At 38.4% G+C, this 17,208-nt stretch overlaps 1 protein-coding gene across 2 annotated transcripts in view; it reads right to left on the bottom strand.

The window, feature by feature from the left end:
• Nrxn1 (neurexin 1) overlaps positions 1-17,208 on the bottom strand; it is a 1,103,898-nt gene that overhangs the window by 656,812 nt on the left and 429,878 nt on the right. For both annotated transcript variants that reach the window (XM_032907818.1, XM_032907826.1), the window contains 3 exons: positions 12,387-12,688; positions 10,322-10,345; positions 9,149-9,310 (listed from right to left, as the gene is read on the bottom strand). In XM_032907818.1, coding sequence (XP_032763709.1) covers positions 9,149-9,310; positions 10,322-10,345; positions 12,387-12,688 — 488 coding nt within the window. The remainder of the gene's footprint in view (positions 1-9,148; positions 9,311-10,321; positions 10,346-12,386; positions 12,689-17,208) is intronic.

Raw genomic sequence — 17,208 nt, 5'->3', positions numbered from 1 at the left:
TACAGAAAAACAAAACAATGTTTATTTCTGAAGTCATGTTAATTGAAATCTGATGACAACTTCCTCAAAAATTAAAAGACTTACTTTTAAAAAACCGAGGTGGGGTGACAAAACCAATTCACTTTCTTGACAAGTGCACATATTTTCCAAAATATTTTAGGGTTCTCAATTATCTTTCCTAATTCTTGATATGCAAGAAGGTAACAGCTTTAACAAATAGAGACCACAGTGTGCACAAGGTTAAGGTATGTAGCCTTCATAATGTTAAAAACAAGGTGTGACTTCCCACTTAGTCTAAATTCTTATCAACCATTGAGGACCGTTAGTTGGGAAAAGTATTAACCTAGATGATGTAACAAAACGTCAGAGATTTATTGGTAGTGGGGCACCCTTGATATTTGTCATGGTCAAGGAAAAATGAAAGCATGAATCCAAGTCTTAAACACTAGTAAGGACTGGAATGCCCCTGGAAATACATTCCCAGCACCAAAAATAAGCTACTAAGAATTTTAGGATAATAAGAACAAGAAAGTAAATAATAAAGGCGTCATCCTTTATGTTGGGCCTAAGTGATTATCTGTACTTAAATGGGCAGATTATGTCTGGAGGCCAAGTCTAGCCAATATCAGCAACTATATTGCTAAAATATCTTCGCAGCTGACACAGTACTGCAGTGCTGCAGGATGCCAGAAGCTACTTTTAGCACTTCAGACATAACTGCACCAATATTTTAGACATCAATATTATTTCATAATATTTTACTATTATGTAAGTTCAGAAGCTTTAAATATCTTGTCTAGGATCAAATTTGTGACTCATTCTTGGTTTTGAATGCAGCTGTCTCATTGTAAATCATTCCTCTTTAACAAACTTAATGCAATTAATTTTCAACAATAGGCTATTTTTGTTCAAAAGTAGTTCATTTTAGTTTAAAATTTACTTCAAAATTAGAACCTAAGGCTCTGGAAACATGAATATACTCAAAGGATAATTTAGTCTGGATCATATATGTATGTCACCTTATAGTTCCAAGCTTCTAAGTCACCCTTATTCCTAACCACAGCGTTCTCCTAATCACCATATATCCCTGTAACTCCAAAGTCTCCCTGTAACACATAATCACACTATATCCCTAATCACCCATGCGCCTCATAATGCTAAACCTCTGGACCCCAAAACAAAACAAAAACCACTAGTGTGGAGCTATCAGAGCCACAATTTGTCTGTGTAGAGAATATTTATTTATTTACTCAATAAAGATGAGGATATCGTTTCCCTATGATTCAAAAATCATATGTTTCTGAATAAGAAAATTATCTTCATTTTCAAAGTACTAATTTAAGAGTATTTCAGAAATGAGGATTTCCCTTGGGGTGGAGGGACATACTAATTATAGTACACAGAAATAATTTTATCTAAATATAAACACTTCGATCCAGAGAAGCAGAGAAAAGGGTATGTTATCTAATAATAAAAAGTAAGGAGAAATGTAAAAATATTCATTTATTTTTAGATGAATTTCATATTTTTCTTTTAATGTGGCTCAAACTTGATAAGGTTATAAGCTTCCATTTCCATACGAGCTTTGCTGTTGCTTGCAACATGCTACATAGTCGTCGGTGGTGCCGGAAGCTTCCTATTTGGCTCAAATTCTGGTGGCAGAGCTAATTTATCAGCACTGATTACCACAACCATCTCCCACACCACTTCACGGTTAAATTTCATGTAATAGCAGCCCTATCATTCAGATGCACAAAGAGTGTAAGACAAATCACTTCATCACCTCTTTCAAACCATCACTGGTTTCCTTGGACACCATTAACCACTGTTGTTTGCGGGGTGACTTGCCTTGCTGCATTTATGGAGCTTGTTTTGTAATTTTGTTCTGAAGATGAATAGTCTTCTTTCTGTGTTGGCTGTCAGTTCCCAGCACAGAGCCTGGGACATGGTAGATATTGATTAAAACTGAACTGGTTCCGGCAAGATGGCTCAGCAGGTAAAGGTATTTGCTATCATTGCTGAAGAGCTGAGTTCAATCCCACAATCTCACAAAATGGAAGGAAAGAACTGACGCCTATGAACTCTCCTCTGACCATTATAAATGCCATGTCATATACATACTAAATGTATGAATGTAAATTTTAAAAATGAGTAATTGTATCCACATATTTGAATATCACTTTTAGTAAAAGGACCAATTTAAACCGGACACAGTGCTCAGTGGGAGCTGAGATCAACAGCCAATACTCAGTCTTAGCCGCTGCTCACTGCTGGTTTCTGCTGGGCTGAAAAATGTCATATTCTATAAAGTGTATCAAGCCCTTAGAATTAGAATGTCATTGAGCCCCCTACCAGACCATGTTATGCTAGCTTGGTATTTGAATGCACTACAATTCATTATGCCAACTGCTGATACAGTTCCAGGCTACGGGGCATCTGCTGAAAATTATGGGAAATAAAAAATCTGTCATTCCCTGAAAGGGAGTTGCTATGCTACAAAAGCTGAATTCCAGGCAAGAACTCACCAGATGCTTTGTGGACTAAAGGATTGAGTTCCAGTTCCTTGGGGACCTGAGCAGATGGGACTCCCTGAGCCCAATCTCAAAGAGGAGGGTCTGGTTTCTGCCCCAATTGTTCTTTCCCTGCTCCCCAAGGCTACAACATGCAAAAGTTTATTCACTCTTAAGCAACATTCCACCACAATCCTTCATGAAAGTCTACAAAACCACATCCAAATGTTTCCTGTGAATTCCTTTGTACATGTGGCTACACAATACAAAGAAGTATAGCAAACATTTTAGCTATGTAAATCTTTAGATGAAGAAGGCACATGACTACCAACATAGAAAAGGTGCTGCTCAACCTTAAGTCTCCCTTCGCCAAACTCCTGCAAATCTAGGCTGCCCTTTGCTTTTTTCCCTATAAAGATTCCTTTGGAGCTTATTTAATGTAATGTCAAGTTTATAAAAACCCTGGAACTGAAAGAAAAGACATGAGAGAGCACTGTATTGTGGGAAGCACACAGAATTAGAACTAAGGGCAAAGGTCTTGTGGTTGGGTTTGTGAGGTTCTAACAGTAGCTAATTAGTGGCTGGATTCTGTAAGGTCAGTTATCTAAACATGTAAAATCACCATTTCTTCCTTAGCCTGGTGGAGACAGCATTAGTGTTTAACTACTGCCATGCTCTGAATATTTTCATTGGATACAGGTATCAAAAAATGATAGCATGCCTCTGTTTTATTTCATTTGATAATGTCAATACTAAAGAAAATATCAGAAACATTTTTCTCTCATAAATTGCTGTTGTATAGGGACTAATGGATATCAAATGATTATACTCAATTTCATTACCTTATTTTGAATGTAAATTGTAGTTTTAGTGTCCCTTATGCCTTCAGAAACATAACTGGTGGAAAGTCATGAGATATGATAGACTGTACAGAGAAGAAACATGTGCTTGGTATCTGCTTGTCTTTGCTCTGGAATTTGCTGTCTCCCTTCATCATCACTGTAACTGAGGGAAATCAGATAGTACACAAGAATTTGTAAAATCCTTTTATTTCCCACAAACATTTGCTTGAATTCAATACTAAATAAATAAATACAGGATAGTGCTATATTTTGTGCTTAAATTTACATGGAAAAAACTTCATTTTAGATCTGTAAATATCGTGCAGGCCAATTCAGCTACCGTCTGAGGTAAACCAGACTCTCTGAGGCAGTAAACCGAGACTTGGTTCTTGGAAAGCAGCCCAAAGTCACTAGAGAGTTGCCATTTACTCTCAGAGAGATGAGCATGGAGGGAATTTAGCCTGGATATATACCACAGTTATTGTGAGAAGGCACCTGATCCGTGACCTCACTTGTTCCAGTTGAATCACCAAAATGACATCCGCCGAACATTTGATCTAGCATGGAAAGTCTTACTATGGGAAGGAATCTGAAGCTATGATGGCAATCAGTGTATCAGGTAGGCCAAGGATGAGGGTCCATTAAACTTCCTCGATATTTTCCTATAAGCAATTAATCTTGCATATATTAGCAATACATCTTAAAGGAGCTCATTTAACACATATTACTCAAATTAACAGAATATTAACAAAAAACCATATGGCAACATGTAGAGCTTCCAGGGGAAGTAGAGATGGAAAGAAGAACCCTTCCCTGCAGAGTCAATAAAGAGCATGTGAGGGGTTTATGAATGGACTCTAGAATATTCCCAGGCAGCCTGCAGAAGGCAAGCACAGAACTTGAGAAGAATGTACAGGAGAACCTCCTAGACCTCAGGATTGTAGTTGACAGACACCACTGAGCATCCCCTGCAGATTTCCTGCCACAGCCGTTTCTCCAACATGTCAGAAAAAGAACCTTATTTCAAAATAGAAAGAGTAACCTATAGTGTAAAATCTGTGGCAGGTTTTTATTCTTATATGTAGTGATATCGATCTCTGTTCAAGAAGGCCACTGGAAGGAGGGAATTAAAACAGCTGGGCTGACCAAGGACAGAAATAAACCTTACAATTTCCAAAAGACAGAAGAACTGAGGGGTTTCTGCATAAAAGAAACACTTCCTTCTGCATCGTGAGAGCCAGGGTATGGCCTCCATATTACTTAAAAGGGACCTCCCCACATAAATGCATGCAACAACCCCTCCACCCTCCATTCAGGAATAGACCATTTTCCTTTGCAATGTGAGGGAAAATTCTTTTATAAAACAGGATCTTTCCTGAGCCCCACCCACCTTAGAGTCTCTTACAGATTTCTAGCGATAAAGGTCTCCATGTGTAATTACAGGCTGAGCTGACCTAATTAGGTTGATGAAATTTTCAGTAGGGATTTAATTCCCTCTAGCATTTCACTCATTTCTTTTCTCTCAAGAATCTTTCCTCAGGCTGATTCCAAGCCATTCTTCGAGGCAGCATTTTAAATTACCTCACACAGGCACAGCCTGCACTGCAGCCACTGATTAGAAAACCTCCAGCAGGCGCGCACGTCTCAAAACACACTTCAGACAAAGCCTTCTACAGTGGTTTAGTCACACCCTTCCCCTTTCTTTTGCTTCCTTTCTAACCATGCTAAATAACGACCACGCCGCAGGAGGGGAGGAGATGTAGCAAAGTGTTTTGTGGACACACAGAAATTAAGAAATGCAAAATGCAGGAGTAAGGGCAGATAGGATTGATGGAAAGAGCATCTCAGTCACCACCACAGCCAAAATATTGGAGTAAAACATGAATTGGTAAGGTTTTCACTAGTGTCTAGTGATTGAAAGCTGCGTCTAATGGGCAGGCTAAGACTAAAGAACAGTATGTATTCAAGAAAATTCACTTCCGGTGAATTTGTTGTCCTCAAATGGACAACAGCTTATGGATGCCAGGATTCCTCTTTCTTTATGGTTCCCAATTTTTCTTTTTTTTTGTAACAATAACTCAAATACACATTGAAGTGTGTGAAGAAAAAAATAAATTTAAAATTATCAAATATCCTTAGGAATTATATTTCAGCTTTAAATGTTGCTTCTAAAAACTTGAAGAATATAAGAAAGCATTCCTGACAAAGAAGAATCACTTCACCGCAGAAAGACTTCCAGTGCTCTCCCAAGGCCTGGGTCTGATTTTACAGGAACGGGCAGAGTAAAATGCTACCTCATTGTTTCCCATTTCCCTTTCCTCTCCTAAAACCGACGTCTGTGATAGTTATTTTCTCCAAAAACCTTTGATTGTTTGTGACTAAATTTGAATATGACACAAGATTATTTTCTCTGCAGCCTGTTCATGGTTTCTTTCCGTCTAAAAGAAATTGTTGTCTTACACATCATTATTTTATTTTGAAATTTGATCATCAGTCTGAGAAAATTAACTTTTCTATTGTGGTCCAGTGGCTGAAAGTGCTCTCAACTCTCATTCACCCTTGTAAATGCCAGAGAGGAATTACGATGGCACTAAGGAAAATCAAACAATAGATGGCTTCAATATTTTGAAGAATTTTCTTTTACTACTTTAATTTTAATAGAATGAAGATATAGATTAGCAACTGTGGTAGGCCATCTCTTGTTTTATGGTAAGTATAACTGATCAGAATGAAGCCATCATCCTTCGACCAGATACGTTCGTTATCTGTCTGACGCTGGGTGCTGCTCCCGTGTCATCCCTTAGTAGGTCCACAGAATTGCCTCCTGTCTCTCTGCTTCTCCATTTTCAAAACAATCAGACTTAGAGAATGGTTGTCAGAATTATTTGTCCTATGTGGCTTCAGACAAGGAGTCCTTAAACTCTCCTACAGAAGTGACTATTATAAGGGGTATTATGTACCGGATTGAGAATAAAGATATAATAAGTGAATAATTGAATCTGTAATTAAGGCATTAGAATGTAATATGCTATAGGCTAGGAAGTCTAAGCCAAGGCTTAGGAAAACACACAGGAGGATGAACATTGGCATATTGCTTTCTATTCAAGAACTCTACAAGGCTGACCGCCAAAAAGATGGGAGAGCTCAAAACCCATGGTGCCTTTTTCACTATTTCCTTTCTGAAATAGGAAAAGCATGTGATTATAAATGATGATTCAGATGTGGGTGGAAGCTATGAACTATCAAAAAGTCCTCCGATGAAATATTTTTAATTTACAAGCTGATTGCGTCTATAACCTGCCAACCTTTAGTGTGCTGTGAAGAAGCAGGCTGAAACATCACAGTTCTGTAAAACCTCGTGGCATGGAAAGCAGCAAGATGGAACATGCCCAATCAACAAGGAGGAAAGGTTTGTCTGTAAAATCGATAGTAAAGGAAGAGAGGATGAACCTGACTTCAGACCCTCACAGGCTTCTAGCTAAGAGAAACTTGAAAGACCATGTGGCTTTACTTTTTACCTTTTTCTTTTGTCATCCAGTTTGTTATTAAACTGTTAGTACAAAAGGGTGGATGCTTACATATATCAGTGTATGGGCATTTAAACAGTGGGGATGTTAGTCTGATGTATGGCTTTCTTTGAAACCATGATTTCAGGTGAAGAGAGTTCACTGCCACTCCACAGACACAAAAATGTGCTTGCTCCCTGGAGAATGGGCTGAATGCCATATGTCTAAGAGGAACCCAGTATCTCAGACACCGTCACTTTTCATAGGATGCCTAAAGATGTCCTTTAACTAGATTTATGTTCCTGCTCAAAATCCTTGGATTCTGGACCTTCTCCCGGTGTAAGGCAGGTTTCCCTCTTTATAGACAAGGCACGGTCTATGGCTGGCTACACAATACAGACGAACACCACACATTGGTGAGAGTTCTCAGGAATGTCCAGAAAGTGGGTTTTACAATCTACTTGTGAAATCCAAGTATGCAATGACTCTGTCTCTTCCCAACCTACCTACGATCTCTCTGTCCTGCCTCTCTACATCATAGTGAGTCTGGGCTCGTGTGTTTGCCTCGGCCCCTGGAACTTAAGCCACTCTGCTCAGCCTCTTTTCAACCCAAATAGGTACAATGAACATTTTTCATTCTAACACTCTGTTATCTGTTTCTAAAACACACTTCTCCTTTTAATGAAATCCAGAGCTTTTATGTACAGCCTTTCATGTTGGTAAGCGAACCAACACTACTGTTTGGACATGGTGAATTATGGTAATTACCAAGCAAAGAGGACTAGGAAATTAAGCTTTGGGTTTTAATGTTTAAGTGTTGTTGCTCTCATCATAGTCCATGTTCTGGCCTTCATTTTCTTTGTTTGAAAAAATAAATAAAGTCACAGCCTTCAGACACCTTTAGGATGGTTGTAAACACAAAGGACTTTGAATTTTTTAATACTGCTCTTGTCATAAAAATTATTATTTTGTTAGTTTGTTATTGCCTATGGAGCTTAATGCAGACTCTAAGGCATAATTTCTATCTTCAGAGAGGAATATTCACTCTCTTAGAGGCAATCCCCCTTGTCCCAACATATAGACCCCTCTGCATTTGTTATAGTATAACAGCTCTGAATCCCCCTCAGGTATGTCTCTCTCTGTGGGTCTCTGTGTCTCTGTCTCTGTCTGTAGTTGCCTGTCTCTGCTTTCCTCTGTCTCTCCTACATTTCTCTCTCTCTCTCTCTCTCTCTCTCTCTCTCTCTCTCTCTCTCTCTCTCTCACACACACACACACACACACACACACACACACAGACACACACACACACAGACACAGACACACACACACACACACACACACACACACACACAGCTACAATACTTGGAAGACAAGTAATGATGACAGCTCTCGGCAGTGACTTTTTCACTGTTGAGTGAAAAATAATTATAAAAAAATCAATCACGTTTATAAGCTTATATCATTTTTAGAACAAATTAAACTATAGCATTGCTTACAAGTAGCAATTGTTGTGCCCAAATAACCAGTAAGATGATAATTAATCCACCATGCCACAACAGGAGGACTTCAGGTTCCAACCATCAGAAAAAAAATTATGGTGACTGAATAGATTTTTTTTAAAAAAGCTTATTCTATGGAATATAAAATTGAAATTCAAGGCACTTCTGGTCTTTCCCTACGAATTTCAATCTTATAAAAATTTACAGCAGATACTGACAGTTGACAATGGGGAATGAAATTGCTCTCTTAAGCTCTGATTTTCTTCAGGTAAATATCTTGTCAACTTACCAGATCGAAAAGGACCAAGGTCTCCCACCTTCAGGACATAATTGAAATACAGCAGCACAACTGGTTCATTATGCACTTTGGGTTTGTTTACTGTTTTAGCTTTGTTCATTTCTATCATGTCTTTTCCTCTTGTAGTCTCATTTGTTTTCTTTTCCTTATCTCTCAAACAAGTCACCACAGTACTCATAATACCCCCGACAGTTACCTCAAAATAAGCAATTATCCCTTAGTACAACTTTAGACCCAAATCTCATTGTGTTTGATGTCCTCTTACAGCTGATACAAAGCTATCCCGGAAAATGGCCTCTGTCAGAAGCTGAGCCTCGCTCCTCAGCATGTTGTGCGAGTTGCCCTTTACCTCCTGACCCTGCATACACAGGGCTGAATTGAAGGTTGTACCACTCACTCTGGGAACATCCGATCTTCAATAAATGAGCTCTCAGTCCAGATCTGCAAAGATGAGCTCATGAGTTAAGACGGGTTCCATGACATCGATATTTACCTCTTTGAGACAGCCCATAAAGTTGTTACTGACTGGTGACCCTGGAAGGTCGGCTGTGCTGGGGCTGCCTCCAACATAGAAAAAGTCATCAGACCCCAGCATGGTGTAATCTTCTTGCGTGTAGCCCGTTGTGGTAAGAATCCCATCCACTGATATTGTCACCTAGATAACAAAGCACAGGGAAAGGACACGCTATACTCAGACCTACATGCTGTAATCCTGGGATATGCCTGTTTTGTGTTTTATTTTATTTTTGTTTTGATTTTTTTTTATGTTTGTTTGGTTTTCAGTTTTAGCCCTGTGGCGGAACCCATTTTCATGTCTGTTTGAGGTTTATTCTTGGATTCTATTCAGCTAGCCCTGAGGGATTCTAATCTAGTTAGAGAGTTTACTGATCATTGAACTAGTGTCAGCATCATCCCTGCTGCAACTCAAAAGTTATTTAGCAGACACAAAAATGGTGTTAGTAAAATGCCTCCTAGGTTAGTTTTGCTGGTGTATATATTAGTAAAGTTTAGTCGTCTGTTATTCACTAATCACAACGTGCACCTTGTGAACAGAAAAGGCGCAAGCTATTTCCAGCAACATCACTATTTGTACTATTGAGCAGCAACTGTTGGGCATGCAAGTGCCTGAAGCATGCTGAGGGAAGACGAGGCGCGCAAAACAATCAGTGAAGCAGCACTCGGGATGCGCATGCAGGAGGTACAGAACGTTCAGAAAGGAAAGGAAAGAAAACTGGGAGAACCAAAGGAGAAAGATAACTGCTTAGTGATGACGTAAAGATGAGTGGGTGTGGCATCTCCAACATTCCCAAACCAAGTTTCCATGCCATGCATCATGAATGGTTAGAGACTGGCTGAGCCTGCGGTCACTCGGGCCAGCCACCATTTTCTTATCTCGTGTTAACCACAGCTGGATGCAAAAAAACGTTCGAAACGTTAACGATGCCCCTACAGGTGAGTTCGAAAACAGAGGTTGACAGGAACAGGTAAAAAATAAGAAAGTCAACAACAGATGAAAAGAAGGAGGTCAAGGTAAGCAGAAGAGTACCAACCGCAGTTCCTCTTTTGTTAATGATGTCTACAGTTAAAAGAAAGAAAGAAAACACACGGCAAACCCAAAATAAGAAACAATTAGAATGATATCTACCGAACAATGTAGTTTGTTTACCATAGCGTGTCCAATGCCTGAGTGCTTTGTGGAGAAGGGGGGAGAAAGGAAATTAAAAACTGTGAACAGAATAACGATCGATCGTTACTTAAAAAATATGATGGTCTCTACCATGTTAGTACATTTTTTGATTCAGGTAACGGTTAGTAGAATGAAACATTCCATGAATGACATGTTAGTTATTAAGCATGTTAGTAACATAGAAAAAGGGCAAAAAAATTTTACAAGAAAAAGCAGACTAACAAATAGGCCTCCCACAGAGGAGATAGTCTTTTCCTGCCCTTGTTCATCTCTTGCCACTAGACAGAAACAGACACATGGCACTGTTCCCTTCGTTTTCCTGAGAACCACTGAGCGCCATAGTAAAGGGATTCATCCAAAGGCCTGAAGCCTATCAGCTGGCCATTGTCACCCTAGGCCCATCATAGCCCCCCTCCACACCCATACCCAGTCCCAGCAAATTAGTAGGAATCAGTTGGCTTTGCCCTACTACTCAATTTTACAGCATACAAGGACTCCTCCTCAATTCCAAACCTTCCTTCGGTCATATTGATGGACTTTAGGGTCACAGTATACTGCAATGAAACAGAGCAGAGATCCTGACACACGGAATGAGTAGAATGGACTTGTTTGTAATCTCTCCTGCCGCACATGCACCCTAGCTGCACAGGCTTCTGTTTTCCTGGAGCTATGACTTCTCAGCTTGCTTTGTAACCTGAGCAAAGGCAAATCTAGAAAGTGGACTCCTCAAGACCCACCCTTCCTTCTGTGATCCTCTCAAGGGAGCCTCCAGTCTCTTGGTGAGTATATGAGAGAAAAAAGAAAAAAAAACCAAAAAACAAAAAACAAAAACAAAAACAGAAAACCAAAGAGACAGACTCACAGGAAACCCATGGTCTGTAACTACACTGATTGTGGCCGCCCGTTCACAACACAGTGGGAAGCATGTGGATCCTCCCATGCCCACGGGCATCTGAAAGGCCTGGGAAACTCTGAATTTTTAAGTTTTGTTTGCCTGCCTTAATGTACCTAAATCTCCCACCCGAGCAACTTTATCTTGTCTATCTCAGATAGTTGAAGCCTCTCAGAAGCAGGGAGGAAAGGATTAGTTAACAGCTCAGAAAGAGAGGGCCATTTTAGTAAAGGGAACCCAGAATCAATCGGTCATTCTGCAACTGTTCAGAGAAACAACAAATACATTAAGGACATTAGTTTTAGATTAGCATTTACCATCAACACTTACGAAAATGATACATTATAATATCAAAGGTCATGTAATCCAAACTCTTAATGATGAAAATATGAGAACAATCTAATTATCTTTCACATATACTGTAATTTGTCTTATTAAAAACATACAGTATATGTAGACTCATTGATTCAGTAAAGAGTAGGAATTTTCTAGTAGAGACTTGTGTAAGAATTTAAATATATAACTATACACATGTTCCAACAGAAGTGGGTATCTAGAGGATGAAGTGACTTTTCATATGATTTGTAGTTTAAGTATCTGCGTTAAATCAGAAATATCTTCATAAACAAAAACTTCAGAATACAGGTTATGCACAATATTGATCTTTTTCCCTCAGGAACATTTATGTTCCCATTTTGGAGTTGGAAAGAGAAAGGAATAGGGATTGATGTAATCCTAAGTGACAAACTTTTTCTTTTTTTTTTTTTAACTACAAAAAGGAAGTGTGATTTAATGACCCCAATGTGCATGCTTCCAAATGAATACTACAGAAAGTATAATTTTAAATCAAACAAACAAAAAATCAAAATCACACACATTACGGGAAGGGCAGGTCGCAGGGATATCCTTGCAGCCCTCTGAAAAATAACCATTTGTCACTGTATTAAAATAGCCTTTGGGGCCCCAGAACTTTCTAGATATGCCCCTGCTCAAGTATGGCAGGAGGATTCATCTCGGAAGGAAAAGCTAAACTGAGGAGCTCTATATCATGTGGGTAGGGGTTTCAAGTACCACACAGACAGCTGTAGGTACTACAGGCACAGCTGTAGCAAGAAAACAAGGCAGTTACTGTCTTATCCACTGCGTTGTTACCTGACGCAGATTCCTGGTGACTTTCACATCATGCCAGGCATTATCATTAAACTTTCCATTCACGGGCTCCACTAGCGCTTCAAAGGCCCCTGATCCCAAATTAATGACCAGAGAGACAGCTCCATTTTTCAAGGCAAGATTGACATAATCAGCCGATTTCCCTGTGTGAAGCATCAGTCCATTCCTCTGAAGAGTTTTAAAGGACAGAGTTATTTCGTCGCTGCTGCTTTGAATGGGGTTTTGGGATAAGTCGTAGCAGAAGTATTCAGATCCCTTGAATGTGGCAATATACTCTTCTTTTCCTAGAACAAAACAGAGATATACATGCATAAGTCAGCAAGTATAATACTCAAGACAGTAGACCTTAATAAATACAACAGCTAATGAACTTTGCTTAACATGTATTCAGGACAAAAGGCCTGTCAAGCACTCAGGTGGGCCTAGGTGGCAGTATACTTTAAATAAACCACTTCAAGAGGTGGGGCACCAACTACAGTAGCTAAAAGTGACATTCTTGAAAAGTCAATTAATTTTTAAGTTAACACTGCAACAGCTCTGATCAGACAAGGTAGCCCTGTGTTAGCTTTAGGGCATGAATCAGGTACCACAGATGCATATTGGATGGGTCTGATTCCGATGTTTGCAACATTTGCACCATCCAACTGAAAAATTAGTTTTCTGGGAGACATTCATATTCAAATGTCTTTCTCAATGAAGATCCAAGTATTTTCATCCAAGAAAGATGATATGTTTTTAGTAAAAAGGAAAAGAGGACAAAAGAGGGAAGTTGATCTGGAAGTAAACTGTCTCCTACAGAGTATGTATACATGCCTTCCTACATGAAAGGAGGAGTTATGGGGGTTGGGGATTTAGCTCAGTGGTAGAGCGCTTGCCTAGGAAGCACAATGCCCTGGGTTCCGTCCCCAGCTCTGGGAAAAAAAAAAAAAAAAAAAAGAAGGGTCTCCAGGAACCCAGAAAGGGACAAGGGATGTGTTAAAGGAGCAAGGTGCTGGAGGACAGCAGTTGGAATGTCCACCCAGCAGCTGAGAGCCTGGTGGCCCCTAAAGTAGACTGAAAGGAGGAGTTATACACAAGGCTGATGCTGTCAGCTGGATGGTTAATTCATTCCTGGCTCTTACGAAGCAGATGGTAGGGCTGGCTCCTATGAGTCTGGTAAAAGTTCCAGAACAACCTCAGAGAAGCAGCATGCAAATAAAGTCTCAACATTCTCAACACGGCTCAGTCTTTGGTATAATTAGAGGCTTCAATGTGGATCCCGCCACACGCCAGACAGATCAAACAGAAATATGGCCATTTGGAAAGAGCAGCCTTCTCCCTCCAGTATAGTAAGGTAACCAAAGGAAGACGTAAGTCAAATGTGCCCATGACTTTCCATGAAATGAGGGGAATGAACCAAAATACATGTAAACAAAAATAAACAAAAATTAGTAAAGAAACAAAAATCCAAAACAACAACAACAACAAAAGAGGACAATGGTTAGCAATCAGCTTGTGATAAACCATGAAGAGATTTGCAAGTACTACCAAAAGAAGAAAGAAACAAACAAACAAACAAAAAACTGGATATCTGGCAACAAGGCACCATCTCTACTAGCACAATGGAATATTCAAAAACCAGAATGAGTTTTACTCTTCTGCTGGTAAGAGATTTTGCTTTCTGTTCTGATTTTCTATTTTGTTTGAGACAGTCAATAAGTAGATCAGGATAACCTCCAGCTAACAATCCTCCTGCTTCAGCCTCCTGAGAACTAGGATTCCAGGAATGTGTCACAAAACAATGGTCACTAACGTTTGCTAGTTTAATTCACAACATAGAATCAGAACTCAGTTCAAGAGTTCAGTTCCTTAAGACAGATGACAGGCAGCTACACATTGCTACACAGTATCACTTGCCCTATCAGAATCATCAATGACTACTGAAAAAGAAACCAAATTATAAGGGAGAGTCGCAGGAAAGACAACCTAACCCACAATTTTAAAAAGTTGCCTTAATTTATACATCTAAAGGCAACCAAGGCCCTCCCAGGAGTTGGACCCAGTACTGGTTTTTAGTGATGTGTAGTGAATCATTCATGTTTGAGATAACCACAGCGGAGACAACTGAATCTCTAGAGAGTTGAATTTGATAACTTTCAATATTTGGAACCACAAAAATATGCATTTAGATTTTTGTTTTGACCACTTTGGAACTGTCATATCACTGAAGGAAATTATACATCTTTAAAACTTTCGGTGTCTTAACTAATAATTAGTGATATTGATCTTTAAGACTGGTGTGAATTTAAAAGGCAAAGTCAGATAGTGTATCTATCTGATACTGGTGGTAAGTAGTAATACGTCTTCCTCACTGCCTCCCCAGTAGAATAAATATGGTAAATATATTCTACTCTACGACCTACAGCACATTTGATTTTTGAAAAGGAAAATACATCCATTGAGAACAGAACCAGGACAAAGATTCTGATTATCATCTCCATTCAGTACCACAGTAAAAGTCACACGACTATTGTGACCAAGAAAAGCATCTGAGCACAGCAAAGATTGCAACTAAGGATAATAATGGCACATTAGCAAACTATGTTGTGCAGTACAAAATATAGCAATGATTCATGAAAGAATTTTGGTTTAGTAATATATCTTAGAAAGACTGCAGGGTTCTATAGAAGCCTGGGATGCACTGTTTCAACAAATTTAAGGAAATCTGTAAATTCAGTAAAAATTCAACTAAATTTCCAATGATTTTTTAAATTGACATAAGAAGTTGATTTTACAAATTCTATAGAAAACAAAATAACCCAAAGAGCAAAGATATACCAGAAAATGAGATGAGGAAACTTTCTTCTGCATTGGTAGACAATTATAAGAAATGCATAATAAGTAAAAGAATAGACTAAGAAAAATAAAGATAAACAATATAAAATAGCTTCAAATATGTTGAAATAATATGTATTAAGTTAGGCACTTCAGGTAAAGAGGAACAACAGGACAATTAGTTAATAAATAGTGCTGGGATATCTAGTTATCTACACAAACAAATGAAACAAGTCAATTCTAGTTGGCCTATGGCTAAATTTTGGATGAGAAATTTGTAAAAAAATTTAAGAGAATAAATTGGGATATAAAAGTTTACAACATTTTATAAAACTGCCTAAAATGTTAATGTAAATGTTAATTAAAAACAAAATCCATTTATCAATAATACTACAAAAATGCAAGAATTCATTTCATCTCAATCACAAAGAATTACAAGAAAGCATTCCACAAGCTTTCTAGCAAATCAATCCTAAAAGGGCAAATAATAGAGAAAATGAACAGAGGAAGTGGACAACTTCTTGGGTATCTACATACATAATATGAATGGATAGCTTCTTTAAAATAAATGTGGAGAGGGGCTGGAAAGAGGCTCAGCAGTTAAGACCTAGAAATCCTGAGTTCAATTCCCAGCAACCACAAGGTGGCTCACAACCATCTGTAATGGGATCTAATGCCCTCTTCTAGTGTGTCTGAAGACAGAGACAGTTGTCAGAACCTCAGATTGATCATCTATGTACTAAATGATATAATATAGATCAATATGAGTAATAATGTGAAGCAAGTTAACAATTAAAAAACCAGACACGAGGGTTGGGGATTTAGCTCAGTGGTAGAGCGCTTGCCTAGCAAGCACAAGGCCCTGGGTTCGGTCCCCAGCTCCAAACCAGACACGAGGGCCAATAGGCATCTAATTCTGTATAAAAGAGTTTAAGGCAACAACAAGTAGCATTCTATTCTATTACAAATCAAGGCCATAGCTCCTCTTAGTAGAGTTGGTGAGGGACTGCTCTTACTTGGTGTGCTGCTTGTAGTAATGTCAGAGAGCAAAAATTCAGTTACTTATTTACATGTTTATGATTTTGCAGTTCTTAGTATGTGTACGGTTTCAGTATAAATTTAAATGATCTGGATGACTGAGCACAAATTAAATGATCTAACCAAATATTTTCTTCTTGGAATCAGAACGACCTTGTTTATCAGTTAAAAGTACTTGCTGATCTCTTCAAGGACCTGGCCTTGGTTCTCTCCACCCACCAGCTCATATCCATATGTAACTACAGTCATGTGGACTAAAATATTCTCTTCCCACATTTGAAGGCAACTACACATACATATATAGTACCTAGAAAAATATCAGACACAATATTGAGAATCAGCTCTGTAGCATTCAGATCTGTAATTCCAACTCACGTAAATCTGTACAGCTTTACTATAACCATGTGGTTCTAAGATTGCATTCGATACAAATCAGAAACCTAAGTTAATATGCATTAAAAGCAAGTCTACACAAGTGAAGATTTGAGGGAGAGACCTGCTCCATTTATTTTTCTACTTCAAAAGTCAAGTACACAAAACTATCACAGGAAAAAGATCCTTAGGAAGAAAGGCAATTACTTGCAGCTTATATTATGAAATTAAATAAGAAGATTGGCTGACTAGATAATAAAGATAAAATAACACAACACCTAGAAAACTCTGCCTCTTGAAATTCATGTCCAACTAAATCTTCACTTCTTAAATAATCTAAGGGAAAATAACATCATTTTATTTGCTCTTACCCTTTATGAAATGAAATTCAAATCATATTATAGAGAAAATAAAATTAAAGAATGTAGTTCATCTTAGATTTTTTGACTTAATTCAAGATTGCAAAAAATTACATAGTTTGTAAATATAACTGAACATGTATAAATTCTGAGGCTAACCTATACTATTGTATAGCACTAAGACATACTTTACAAAATATCCAACCAGGTTTTATTTTACC

The sequence above is a fragment of the Rattus rattus genome, chromosome 7 (assembly GCF_011064425.1).
Source record: "Rattus rattus isolate New Zealand chromosome 7, Rrattus_CSIRO_v1, whole genome shotgun sequence".
Lineage (NCBI taxonomy): Eukaryota > Metazoa > Chordata > Mammalia > Rodentia > Muridae > Rattus > Rattus rattus.
The sequence above is the reverse complement of the archived record's forward strand: the minus strand, read 5'-3'. Positions and strand labels throughout refer to the sequence as shown.